Raw genomic sequence first — 14,056 nt, 5'->3', positions numbered from 1 at the left:
AGCCATCCCTGCCTCTCAGTCCTCTTGCCACTGAACTTCACACATACTCCCTTTTCCCCTGTTATTATTAAACTGTGGTTTGAGTGCATTTGATCTCCTCTCCTGTCTGGTCCTTGACAGAACGATCTGACCAAGACATGGAGTCAGCGCCCGAACCCTCTGCCCTAGACCGGCTGCAGCACACCGAAGGAGATGTCAATCGGATGTCTGCCGACATTGCAGCCCTGATCCAGCTTGGTCATCAGCTCCAGCAACAATGACTGGACCAAGCACTCCAGCTGCTCACCGCCCTAGCACCCCCTGCTCCTCCGAGTCAACCATCGCCGCCCCTTGTTGCATCAGCCCCTGTCGGAGCTGACTGGCCAGCTCCGGGAGGTGCTCCTGCTGCACTCAATGCCCCAGAACCCAAGGTCGGCAGTCCGGAGCGTTTTGACAGTGACCCCTCCCAAGTCCATGCTTTCCTGACCAGCTGCCGGTTGCTGTTCGACCTGCAGCCCAGAACCTTTGCGTCGGAGGCAGCGAAGGTGGCCTTCGTCATCACTCGTCTGACTGGCCGCGCCTGCCTGTGGGGGACTGCTGAGTATGAACGCCGGACACCGGCGTGTGCCTCCTTCTCCCTGTTTGCAGTGGAGATGATTAAGGTCTTCGACCTGGGCTCGTCGGCCATAGAGGCATCCGGAGGACTGATGAGTATTCGCCAAGGCAGACGAACAGTGGCTGACTACTTGATCGATTTCCGGACCTTGGCCCAGCGCAGCAAGTGGAACATGCAGGCGCTGGTGGACGCCTTTCTGCACAGCCTGGCCGACTACATGAAGGACGAATTGGTCTCGTACGAACAACCGTCGACACTCGATGAGGCCATCGCCCTGGCCGTCCGCATTGACCGCCGGGTCCAGACCCGTCGACGAGAGAGGGCCCGCCAGACTCAGTCAGTCATCAGCGCACGGAGAAGCCCGAGCTCACCGGACATAGGAGGGGCCCGGCTGAGCTCAATGATCATCCAATCCTCCACCAGCCAGAAACCTATGCTCCAAGTTTGCCTTCATCTGTCGGATTCCACCCACACCCTGGCCGCCCTGGTTGACTCTGGCGCCAAGGCTAACATCATGGACACCGAGCTTGCGCGCCAGTTGGGTCTGCAAAGCCATCGCTTATCCTCTCCCATTCCAGCCAGGGCACTGGATGGCCATCTCCTTGGCATCATCACCCGCCTCACTACCCCTGTCCCGATGACTCTGTCAGGCAACCACCACGAAACCATCCAGTTTCACCTGCTCCGTTCCCCCGGCCAACCTCTTATCCTGGGCTATCTATGGCTCCGCCAGCACAGTCCTCACCTCGACTGGGCCAGTGGAGCGATAAGAGAATGGGGCAAAGACTGCCAACGGACCTGCTTACGAGCCTCCACTCTAACCCCTCATACTCCACCTGCCAGCTCTGCCCCCGACCTCACTAATGTCCCAGTGTGTTATCACAGCCTTCAGGAGGTATTCAGCAAAGCCAAGGCCACTTCCTTGCCTCCTCACCGGCCCTATGACTGCGCCATTGATCTCCTCCCAGGCACTGCACCACCCAAGGGCCATCTCTACTCTCTGTCCGCCCCGGAAAGGAAGGCGATGGAGGCCTACATCAGTGACTCTCTGGCTGCCGGCCTCATCCTTCCATCCTCTTCTCCCGCTGGCGCTGGGTTCTTCTTTGTGGGAAAGAAGGATGGATCCCTGTGCCCCTGCATCGATTACAGGGGTCTCAACGACATCACCGTCAAGAACTGATACCCTCTCCCACTGCTTACCTCCGCTTTTGAGCTGCTCCAGGGAGCCATGATCTTCACCAAACTCGATCTCTGGAATGCCTACCACCTGGTTCGGATAAGGGAGGGAGACGAGTGGAAGACCACGTTCAACACCCACACCGGTCACTATGAATACCGGGTGATGCCGTTTGGCCTTACCAACGCGCCAGCGGTATTCCAGGCTCTGGTGAATGATGTCCTGCGAGATATGTTGAACAAGTTCATGTTCGTTTTCCTCGACGACATCCTGATCTTCTCAAAAACCCTGTCCGAACACACCCAGCATGTCCAGCAAGTGCTCCGTCGTCTCCTTGAAAACTCCCTCTTCGTCAAGGCAGATAAGTGTGAGTTTCACGCCAAGTCTGTGGTGTTCCTGGGGTGCATCATGGCAGAGGGGAGCATCCAGATGGACCCTGCCAAAGTCTCAGCAGTGACTTCATGGCCAGTACCAGAGAGCAGGAAGAAGCTTCAGCAGTTCCTGGGCTTCGCTAATTTCTACAGGAAATTCATTCGTAATTACAGCACCGTTGCGTCACCCCTCACCACCTTGACCAGCACCAAACAGCCCTTCACCTGGACTCCGGCTGCCAACGAAGCCTTTGCCACCCTCAAGGCTCGGTTCACCACTGCTCCCGTCCTCCAGATGCCAGATGCGGAGCGGCAATTCATCGTTGAGGTGGATGCCTCGGATGTGGGAGTTGGGGCAGTGCTCTCACAGAGATCAGCGGATGACAACAAACTCCACCCCTGTGCGTTCTTCTCCCGCCGGCTATCGCCGGCCGAACACAATTAAGACATAGGCAACCGGGAACTGCTGGCGGTCAAGCTCGCCCTGGAGGAATGGCGTCACTGGCTGGAGGGGTGCGTAGTCCCATTCCTGGTCTGGACAGACCATAAGAATCTGGAATACATCCGCACTGCCAAACGACTCAACCCCAGACAGGCCCGCTGGGCTCTCTTTTTCACCAGATTCAATTTCACCCTTTCATACCGGCCTGGATCTCGCAACACCAAGCCTGACGCACTCTCCCGCCAGTTCCAGAAGAATGATGCCTCCTCCAAGGATTCGGTTCCCATCCTACCTGACCCCTGTATCGTTGCTGCTCTGACCTGGGACATCGAAGAATGAGTGCGGGAAGCCCTCCGTGACCAACCCAACCCCAGTGCATGCCCTGCAAGTTGCCCTCTTTGTTCCTGAAGACTTGCGATCCCAGGTTATACAATGGGGACACGACTCCCGTCTAGCCTGCCACCCTGGTTCCACTCGCACCTACCACCTGCTCGCCCAACAGTTCTGGTGGCCGTCTATGAGCAGGGATGTGCAAGACTTCATCTGAGCCTGCCCTACCTGTAATCAGAATAAATCCTCCAGCCGGCCTCCTGCCGGTTTGCTCCAGCCTCTGCCCATGCCTATGCAACCCTGGTCCCACATTTCCCTGGATTTTGTTACGGGTCTGCCCCCTTCTAATGGGATGACTGTCATACTCACCATCGTGGACCGTTTTAGCAAGATGGCACATTTTGTTCCCCTCCCAAAACTACCGTCAGCCAAAGAGACCGCACAGATCGTCCTGCAGCAGGTCTTCCGCATCCATGGGCTGCCCAGGGACATTGCTTCGGACTGGGGGCCGCAATTCACCTCCTCTTTCTGGAAGGAATTCTGTCACCTGCTCGGGGCCACCGCCAGCCTCACCTCCGGATTCCGACCCCAGTCCAACGGCCAGTCTGAGCGGACTAACCAGGAGTTGGAGAAAGCACTTCAGTGCATAGCGTCACGCAACCCTAGGGCCTGGTGTGAGCACCTGCTGTGGGTGGAATACTCTCACAACTCCCTCACCAGCTCAGCCACTGGACTGTCCCCATTCCACTGTGTGTATGGCTACCAACCACCCCTGTTCCCCAGCCAGGAGGGAGAGGTCACCTGCCCGTCTGCCCTCACCTATGCACGCCGATGCCGCTGCACCTGGTCTCAAGCCCGCGCTGCACTCCTCAAGTCAGTCACCAGCTACTCCATTGGAGCCAACCGGCAGAGGACGCCTGCGCCCACCTACCGGGTGGGCCAGAAGGTGTGGTTGTCAGCCAAGGACCTGCCCCTCCAGATGGAGTCTCGTAAGCTGGCACCTCGGTTCGTCGGACCATTTCCGATCCAGAGGATAATCAGCCAGTCTGCTGTCCAGCTCCGACTGCCCAAGTCTATGAGAGTGCACCCCACCTTCCACGTCTCAAAGATTAAGCCAGTGCATGAGAGCCCGCTGGTCCCAGCTGCACCTTCTCCTCCTCCTCCTCCTTGTCTCATCGATGGTGGCCCAGTCTACTCCGTCCGGCAACTGCTGAAGTCATGGGGCAGGGGCCTCCAATACCTGGTGGATTGGGAGGGCTATGGTCCTGAGGAGAGGATGTGGGTTCCTGCTGGGAGAATTTTAGACCGTACCCTCATCAGCACCTTTCATCGCCTGCATCCGGACCAGCCGGACAACCGGAGGGGTCGACCAAGGGGTCCTTATCAGAATGACGATGCGCCAACCGCTACTGTCCCCGAGTCCGATTCTGAACCAGATCCTGAGGCCTTGGACACTGACCGGTCAGAGGAGTTCTGACCCTCCACCGGTATTCCCCCTCCTCCCGCCTGTCTTGGTGGATCTGTGGCTAGGGACTTCTGGAGCCGTCCCTTGAGGGGGGGGTTCTGTCATGGTCCTACCTGTGGGCTTCTCTCTTCAGGTAACATCTCCACTCAGCATTACCGGCCACGCCCGCTCTCACTTCCTCTTATTAACTTTCAGTGACTGTCATTGGCTGTTGCCGATCACCTGCTTCCCCCCTGTGTGTATTTAAGCTGCAGTTCTCCCACGCCTCAGTGTCAGTTCGTCTGCAACTTCCAGCGTGATAACCTGCTCTGTGTTCCTACTACTCTGACTCCTGACGATATTCTGTTCCGTCTGACTCTGTCTGCTCTCCAGCCCTGGTAACCTGATCTGCCTTCTGTCCTATCGACTCTGCCTCTTGCCTGCCTCTCCTGTACCTTCGCCTGATCTCCAGCTTGCTGAGGGACTACTGCTGGGTGACTGCCTGAAACCCAAGTGCTGGCAGCCTACAGCCACACCTCTCTGACAACGCCTGATCCCGTCTGATCTCAGCTGCTAAGCAGGGTCGGGCCTGGTCAATACTTGGATGGGAGACCTCAGATGTCACCACCATGTTCCCACCAGCCATCCCTGCCTCTCAGTCCTCCTGCCACTGAACTTCACACACACACATTCTCCCAACTCCCTTTTCCCCTGTTATTATTAAACTGTGGTTTGAGTGCATTTGATCTCCTCTCCTGTCTGGTCCTTGACAGTTCTATACCTCGGCACGAAAGCAAGACGGCACTTTCTACAAAAAAACAACACTAAAGGCAAATTGTGCCGCCATCGATAGATTTTTAAGAAGTCTGACTAAATGAAAATGATTTTGTCAGATATTTTGTATAAAGCTTTTTATTTATCAAATTTGCAAAAAAATGCTCTTTTTCTCAAAATCCAGTGAATGTGGATAGAATAAAACAGTTATTCCGCTCAATCTTTTCATACATGGATGATAGACAACTCGGTGCTACACACCTCGTCACCTATCAGCTCATGTACAAATCGATTTCGTGGAATAACTTACAGTGGTGCTTGAAAGTTTGTGAACCCTTTAGAATTTTCTATATTTCTGCATAAATATGACCTAAAACATCATCAGATTTTCACACAAGTCCTAAAAGTAGATAAAGAGAACCCAGTTAAACAAATGAGACAAAATATTATACTTGGTCATTTATTTATTGAGGAAAATGATCCAATATTACATATCTGTGAGTGGCAAAAGTATGTGAACCTTTGCTTTCAGTATCTGGTGTGACCCCCTTGTGCAGCAATAACTGCAACTAAACGTTTGCGGTAACTGTTGATCAGTCCTGCACACCGGCTTGGAGGAATTTTAGCCCGTTCCTCCGTACAGAACAGCTTCAACTCTGGGACGTTGGTGGGTTTCCTCACATGAACTGCTCGCTTCAGGTCCTTCCACAACATTTCAGTTGGATTAAGGTCAGGACTTTGACTTGGCCATTCCAAAACATTAACTTTATTCTTCTTTAACCATTCTTTGGTAGAACGACTTGTGTGCTTAGGGTCATTGTCTTGCTGCATGACCCACCTTCTCTTGAGATTCAGTTCATGGACAGATGTCCTGACATTTTCCTTTAGAATTCGCTGGTATAATTCAGAATTCATTGTTCCATCAATGATGGCAAGCCGTCCTGGCCCAGATGCAGCAAAACAGACCCAAACCATGATACTACCACCACCATGTTTCACAGATGGGATAAGGTTCTTATGCTGGAATGCAGTGTTTTCCTTTCTCCAAACATAACGCTTCTCATTTAAACCGAAAAGTTCTATTTTGGTCTCATCTGTCCACAAAACATTTTTCCAATAGCCTTCTGGCGTGTCCATGTGATCTTTAGCAAACTGCAAATGAGCAGCAATGTTCTTTTTGGAGAGCAGTGGCTTTCTCCTTGCAACCCTGCCATGCACACCATTTGTTGTTCAGTGTTCTCCTGATGGTGGACTCATGAACATTAACATTAGCCAATGTGAGAGAGGCCTTCAGTTGCTTAGAAGTTACCCTGGGGTCCTTTGTGACCTCGGCGACTCTTACACGCCTTGCTCTTGGAGTGATCTTTGTTGGTCGACCACTCCTGGGGAGGGTAACAATGGTCTTGAATTTCCTCCATTTGTACACAATCTGTCTGACTGTGGATTGGTGGAGTCCAAACTCTTTAGAGATGGTTTTGTAACCTTTTCCAGCCTGATGAGCATCACCAACGCTTTTTCTGAGGTCCTCAGAAATCTCCTTTGTTCATGCCATGATACACTTCCACAAATGTGTGTTGTGAAGATCAGACTTTGATAGATCCCTGTTCTTTAAATAAAACAGGGTGCCCACTCACACCTGATTGTCATCCCATTGATTGAAAACACCTGACTCTAATTTCACCTTCAAATTAACTGCTAATCCTAGAGGTTCACATACTTTTGCCACTCACAGATATGTAATACTGGATCATTTTCCTCAATAAATAAATGACCAAGTATAATATTTTGTCTCATTTGTTTAACTGGGTTCTCTTTGTCTACTTTTAGGACTTACAAGTGTGAAAATCTGATGATGTTTTAGGTCATATGTAGAAATATAGAAAATTCTAAAGGGTTCACAAACTTTCAAGCACCACTGTAAATATCTCCATTACCACCCTGAAGTGGATTATTTTCATATGACTGCACATTTCTCGTGCTTTATTCCTCTTACACTAGTGATTTACCACTTTTTAACCATTTAGAGTTGCATTTACTGGAAATCACAATGTTATGTTTCCTGAAGACTCGTCTTTAGTGGAAAACTTGCTAATCATTTAAAAGCACTGATATTGAAGACTCCTTTCATAAATGTTCAATTAAACTCTCAGAACAGAAAACATCATACTAATGATTAGACATTTGTCAAATAAAACCACATTTCTTAATCAGTTTATTATGACCGTTATCCCACAGTGTGGTTAATTTCTCAAATCTGATTGGTCAGATGATGTGCATCTCATTATATCTGTATAAGCATGTGGCTCAGACAGTGGTTCCAGCTGTGACTTGAACAATAGGTTGAACAATTTGTTTTCATAAGCAATTATTTTTTTTTATGAGCAACCATTAGTCTAAAAGATATTAGCCTAAGATAGCCCAAAGGGAAATAATAATAATTCACCCCTCTCCTGAGCACACAGTGCTGTGCAAAAGTCTGAGGCACCGTTTTATTTTTTCATACAAACTTTGTTATAGATTTCTATTTTATCATTCTACATCATCGAGTCAAAACAGTACAGAAATATTTTAGAGTTTAAATGTTACAGAAAAAAAAAGTTTGTATCTGAGCAGTATATTCCATAAGAGAGCGCTTTTCAGATGAAAAAGAAAGCATAATGAAGGCTGCTGGGTTTTGGTGTAAAATGAAGAAGTGAGTGTGACAGTCAAAGTGTGCAGAAGAACTGTGGCTGGTTCTGTAAGATGCTCAGGAAAACCTACAGATCATTTCCACATAAAACTGACCTCACTGGACCTCAGACACACACATACATACATACATATATATATATATATATATATATATATATATATATATATATATATATATTTTTAAAGCAAAGGGTCGTCTCACACCAAATATTGACTTTGTTTCATTGATTACGGCTCACTGATTACTGTTTATAGTATTTTTTAATATTGAAACATTGCATTATTTTTAAGTCATTTTTGGTCGACAGCATTTCTTTACATGCCTCAGACTTTTACACAGAACTGTATATGAGTGAATGTAATATTTTCCTGAAAAAAATAAAATCAATTCCAAAAAATGTCAAAGTTGAAGCTTTTTATGAGAAAAATATTGATAGACTGTATATAATGCAGACAATGAATTCTGTGTGCAATGTTTATATTCAAAGCCGATGATCAGGAAGTTGATTTTGGTGCGAAACTAACCTTGTGGGAATTTTTTTTTTTTTTTAATTTTCAATTCTTGTACAGGCTTTTAGGCTCCACAAGTCACTTCAATTAGGCCTTTCTAAGGCCCTGTCCACACGGCAGCGGATTCAGGTGACTCCGATACAATTGCTTATCGTTTAGGCCTGGCGTCCACACGGCACCGGCGTTTTGGGTGCCCAAAACGCAATCTTTTTGAGAACGGGTTCCAGAGTGGAAAGATCTGGCAACGTTGCCGTTGTGAACTCGTCTGGATGAGTAGAACGGATTTGTTTACGATGACGTCACAACCACATGACTGTGAGTGCTTCACGCCAGGTAGAAGTGTAACGAATATCACCAGGAAAAAGCCTTACAGAGCACTAGTGAGAGTGAAACACGAGCTTGGATATTATTATTATTATTATTATTATTATGTTCAGTGTTAGTTCACAGTAGTAAGGCAAGAAGCAGAATAGTGACAGTAATAGTGAAGCAAAAACATGCAATTGTACAAACACTGCAGCTCTACAGCAAAATATTCATTTATAAAATGGTCTGATTCTTAACACCAGTAGTGCCAATGATCTCATTGCGATGCGATGCGAGTTGTCAAGAAATCCTATAACTTGGTTCATGAAACGCGCTTACAAAATATTTTCACTGTGAATATTTATTGTGTAATGCCTGGTGCAAAGTGAGAGAGAGAGAATAGCCCTTAGGGCAGAGTCAATCCCGCCAGCAAAAATAAGGGGGGAAAAGGAGCGATCTCACCTCTTCAGATGATGGTTTAAGTCCTACAATACATTCCTCAAAAAAGGGCGTAGAAAAGCAAATTAATCCATCAACGTGTATCATTCAATTTATTCCGGACAATTAAAGACGCCGCCTTCCGCGTACGTCATCCTCGTCGCCATTTTGGAAAGGTCAAAGCGGAGAATAAAGATTAGCTGCGTTTAACTGTACCAACAGGTTTACCGTCCAAAGGAGATCACATGGGATTACCTTTCACAGGTGAGAAACAGCAAATTAATCCATCAACGTGTAGTATTCAATTTATTCCGGACCATTAAAGACACCGCCTTCCGCGTACGTCATCCTCGCCGCCATATTGGAAAGGTCAAAGCGGAGAATAAAGATTAGCTGCGTTTAACTGTACCAACAGGTTTACCGTCCAAATGAGATCACATGGGATTACCTTTCACAGGTGAGACTGGAAAAATACTTTTCATTGTATTTGGTCATTATAATGTAATTTTACGAACAGATTTTCCTGACTTTGTGGCTAATATGAAGTCTCGCGCATAATAGTTTATGCGCATGCGTCCTTACTTCTATTCCCATACGAAAAAGAACAGTAAAGAACTTATAAGAGTTTACCACTGTCTTAGTAGTAAATCCTTATAAATATAAGGATAAATCCTTATAATGATTTATAAATAAATATATATGCCATGTATGATTTACTCCTGAAAGTGGCCCATTTTGCATTTTCCTCATACAAATTTTTTATGAAAATCTAGTATGTATGAAGTGAACATTGTGCATGGTTTTTACAGATAATGTGTATGATGAATTACACTGTCTTTGTATGCTTCATGTAATGTTTGTAGTTTTAAATTATATTTTACAGTTTAAAATGTATATGCCTTTTATATGTAAATCCACATGTTTGTGTTGGATTTACATATAAAAGGCATGTACATTTTAAACTGTAAAATATAATTTAAAACTACAAACATTACATGAAGCATACAAAGACAGTGTAATTCATCATACACATTATCTGTAAAAACCATGCACAATGTTCACTTCATACATACTAGATTTTCATAAAAAAATTTGTATGAGGAAAATGCAAAATGGGCCACTTTCAGGAGTAAATCATACATGGCATTTATATTTATAAGGATTTACTACTAAGACAGTGGTAAACTCTTATAAGTTCTTTACTGTTCTTTTTCGTATGGGTTGTTCTGGTGTGTCCGAAGGGACCGTCTTACAGCGCCCCTAGAGGTGTGGCATGTGTATTGCATCGTTTTCAGCAAGCGTTGCGTTGCCATATGGACCTGATTTCTACTGATCGTTGCCCATTTGGAGGCGATATTTTTTTTAAATAACATCACGTTGCCGTTGTCGTGTGGATGTGGCCTAAAAGCCTTCAAAACTCAGCCATTGATTATGGGACTTCGTGCAGGAATCAAAGGGTCAAACAGTGAGAAATGTGCGGTTACATTGCCTTCGGTTGTGATGATAATGCGTCGTCTATTTTAGTAGAACTCTTCTCTCTTTTCTCTGCCCCCATGCTTCATCAGAGGAGGTGTGCTACAGGAGCAATCCATCAAATCATCCTTACTTAAGGACCAATTAGAGCTGAAGCTTAGAAATGGAAATGATTGAGAGGGTTTGATGGTTTGAATGGATTTGTATGCCACTGTCATATTTGATGTTATATCTTTATAAATCTTTGCACTGTTACAAGAAAAGCAGAAAGAGTGAGCAGTCTACATCAGGAAAGCTTAACAATTTTTGCTCCCTTTTTATTACTGAATGGAGCTCTGAAACATTCAGGAATTTCAATGCATTACATTTGGCAGCTTCTTGCTTTTTTTGTGTGTGTAAGTGCTTTATGATATGCAAGGACTGGCCCAGTCCATTCCATTAGACTGTTATCATTAGAGACTGGAAGACGCTTACAAAACGTGTGCAGGTAATCAGTATAACTTTTAAGAATGCAGTAATTTCCGTTGGTTAAGTGAAAGATGGTCCATCGTGCAATTTGGCTGGCCTTGTTATGCATATGTGCCTGAATAGAGCTGTCACACATGGAGGCTGGTTTTTTTTTTTTACTCCCGGCTGTCTTCTTCATCCAGGTCCCCTATGCACTGAATCACATTAACCGGAAGCTCACTATGGAGTCCAAAGTTAACGTCAATGCCAAGATTGTGGTGGTAGGAGCTTCGGAGACTGCCTTGGCCTTTCTGGAAACTCTCATACTCTGGTAAGGATGATACATAGACAAAGCATCATGCAAGGCAAGTTTATTTCTATAGCACATTTCATACACAGTGGCAGTTCAATGTGCTTTACAGAAGTAAAAGCAGAACAGTAAACAATAGAGAATAAAATTACATAAAATAATTGGGGAAGAAAAATAATAAGAATTAAACAATAGTAGAAATAAAATAATGAAATAAAGTTCAAAAAAGGAATCAGAATCATTAAAATCCAAGATAAAAAGAAATTAAAATAAAGAAATTAAAATCATTAAAATCAAAATTAAAATAAATTATGTTAAAGGAAATTAATTACTTAGGTAAAAATTAATCAAGTGAAAGCATCTGAAAACAGCTTTGTCTTGAGCCTGGATTTAAAACTAACAACAGTAGGAGCATTTTTGATCTCATCTGGAAGTTGGTTCCAAAGCTTAGCAGCATAGCAACTAAAGGCTGCTTCACCACACTTCGTTTTGACAGCTGGTATTACTAGCAAGTTTTTCTCCTGTGATCTTAGAGACCTAGTTGGTGCATATAATAGAAACATATCCAGTAGGTAGCTGGGTCCCATCCCATTTAATGTTTTAAATAGAAGAAGTAATGCTTTAAAGTCAATTCTGTAGCTCACTGGGAGCCAGTGCAGAGACCTTAGGAAACTACCTAAATCTAAAATCACATTTGTCTTGAAAGACACAGCAATATGAGACAGAAAGCTTGAACTCCAATTTTCTTAAAATGTCATAAATGCATATTTGCTACGTTTATCTGTTTTAAGTGCTGTTATGTAGTTTTAGCCATTTTTATAGACAACAGTGTCAGATATTTTATCATAATTCGTCCTTTAAGACAAGTGTGTGTTGTATGTTCCTGAAGATTTACTTGTTAGCAACACTAACCTCGTAGTGCCCGACACCAAGCACGCCATAAATTTACAGTGGTGCTCGAAAGTTTGTGAACCCTATAGAATTTTCTATTTTTCTGCATAAATATGACCTAAAACATCATCAGATTTTCACACAAGTCCTAAAAGTAGATAAAGAGAACCCAGTTAAACAAATGAGACAAAAATATTATACTTGATCATTTATTTATTGAGGAACATGATCCAGTATTACATATCTGTGAGTGGCAAAAGTATGTGAACCTTTGCTTTCAGTATCTGGTGTGACCCCCTTGTGCAGCAATAACTGCAACTAAACGTTTGCGGTAACTGTTGATCAGTCCTGCACACCGGCTTGGAGGAATTTTAGCCCGTTCCTCCGTACAGAACAGCTTCAACTCTGGGATGTTGGTGGGTTTCCTCACATGAACTGCTCGCTTCAGATTCTTCCACAACATTTCCATTGGATTAAGGTCAGGACTTTGACTTGGCCATTCCAAAACATTAACTTTATTCTTCTTTAACCATTCTTTGGTAGAACGACTTGTGTGCTTAGGGTTGTTGTCTTGCTGCATGACCCACCTTCTCTTGAGATTCAGTTCATGGACAGATGTCCTGACATTTTCCTTTAGAATTCGCTGGTATAATTCAGAATTCATTGTTCCATCAATGATGGCAAGCCGTCCTGGCCCAGATGCAGCAAAACAGGCCCAAACCATGATACTACCACCACCATGTTTCACAGATGGGATAAGGTTCTTATGCTGGAATGCAGTGTTTTCCTTTCTCCAAACATAATGCTTCTCATTTAAACCAAAAAGTTCTATTTTGGTCTCATCAGTCCACAAAACATTTTTCCAATAGCCTTCTGGTTTGTCCACGTGATCTTTAGCAAACTGCAGACGAGCAGCAATGTTCTTTTTGGAGAGCAGTGGCTTTCTCCTTCCAAACTTGCCTTGCACACCATTGTTGTTCAGTGTTCTCCTGATGATGACCTCATGAACATTAATATTAACCAATGTGAGAGAGACCTTCGGTTGCTTAGAAGTTACCCTGGGGTCCTTTGTGACCTCGCTGACTATTACACGCCTTGCTCTTGGAGTGATCTTTGTTGGTCGACCACTCCTGGGGAGGGTAACAATGGTCTTGAATTTCCTCCATTTGTACACAATCTGTCTGACTGTGGATTGGTGGAGTCCAAACTCTTTAGAGATGGTTCTGTAACCTTTTCCAGCCTGATGAGCATCAACAATGCTTTTTCTGAGGTCCTCATAAATCTCCTTTGTTCGTGCCAAGATCCCTGTTCTTTAAATAAAACAGGGTGCCCACTCACACCTGATTGTCATCCCGTTGATTGAAAACACCTGACTCTAATTTCACCTTCAAATTAACTGCTAATCCTAGAGGTTCACATACTTTTGCCACTCACAGATATGTAATACTGGATCATTTTCCTCAATAAATAAATGACCAAGTATAATATTTTTTGTCTCATTTGTTTAACTGGGTTCTCTTTATCTACTTTTAGGACTTGTGTGAAAATCTGATGATGTTTTAGGTCATATTTATGCAGAAATATAGAAGATTCTAAAGGGTTCACAAACTTTCAAGCACCACTGTAAATCAGGCTTCTTTTAATTAGCGTTAGCAACGCTGGCACAAATTGTTACTCTCACTCAGGATCTTTGTACTTTATTATTCTTATTATTCTCAAAGTTTTTTCGGACGCTATTTCTCTCTCAGTTTTCAACCAATCATCACCAGGTTCCACATGAAGAATACCTCTAGGCTGAATTACTTTGCTGTGACTTTTGGTGTTGATCTGAATCACCGAACTGGAATGATCCATGAA

The 14,056-nt window shown here is 44.8% G+C and overlaps 1 protein-coding gene across 2 annotated transcripts in view; it reads left to right on the top strand.

Moving 5' to 3' along the window:
- The window catches only part of cfap61 (cilia and flagella associated protein 61), an 89,973-nt gene that overhangs the window by 38,191 nt on the left and 37,726 nt on the right, over positions 1–14,056 (top strand). For both annotated transcript variants that reach the window (XM_060916168.1, XM_060916169.1), the window contains one exon: positions 11,202–11,329. In XM_060916168.1, the coding sequence (XP_060772151.1) occupies positions 11,202–11,329 (128 nt within the window). The remainder of the gene's footprint in view (positions 1–11,201; positions 11,330–14,056) is intronic.

Source organism: Neoarius graeffei, chromosome 3 (genome assembly GCF_027579695.1).
Source record: "Neoarius graeffei isolate fNeoGra1 chromosome 3, fNeoGra1.pri, whole genome shotgun sequence".
Lineage (NCBI taxonomy): Eukaryota > Metazoa > Chordata > Actinopteri > Siluriformes > Ariidae > Neoarius > Neoarius graeffei.
The sequence above is the reverse complement of the archived record's forward strand: the minus strand, read 5'-3'. Positions and strand labels throughout refer to the sequence as shown.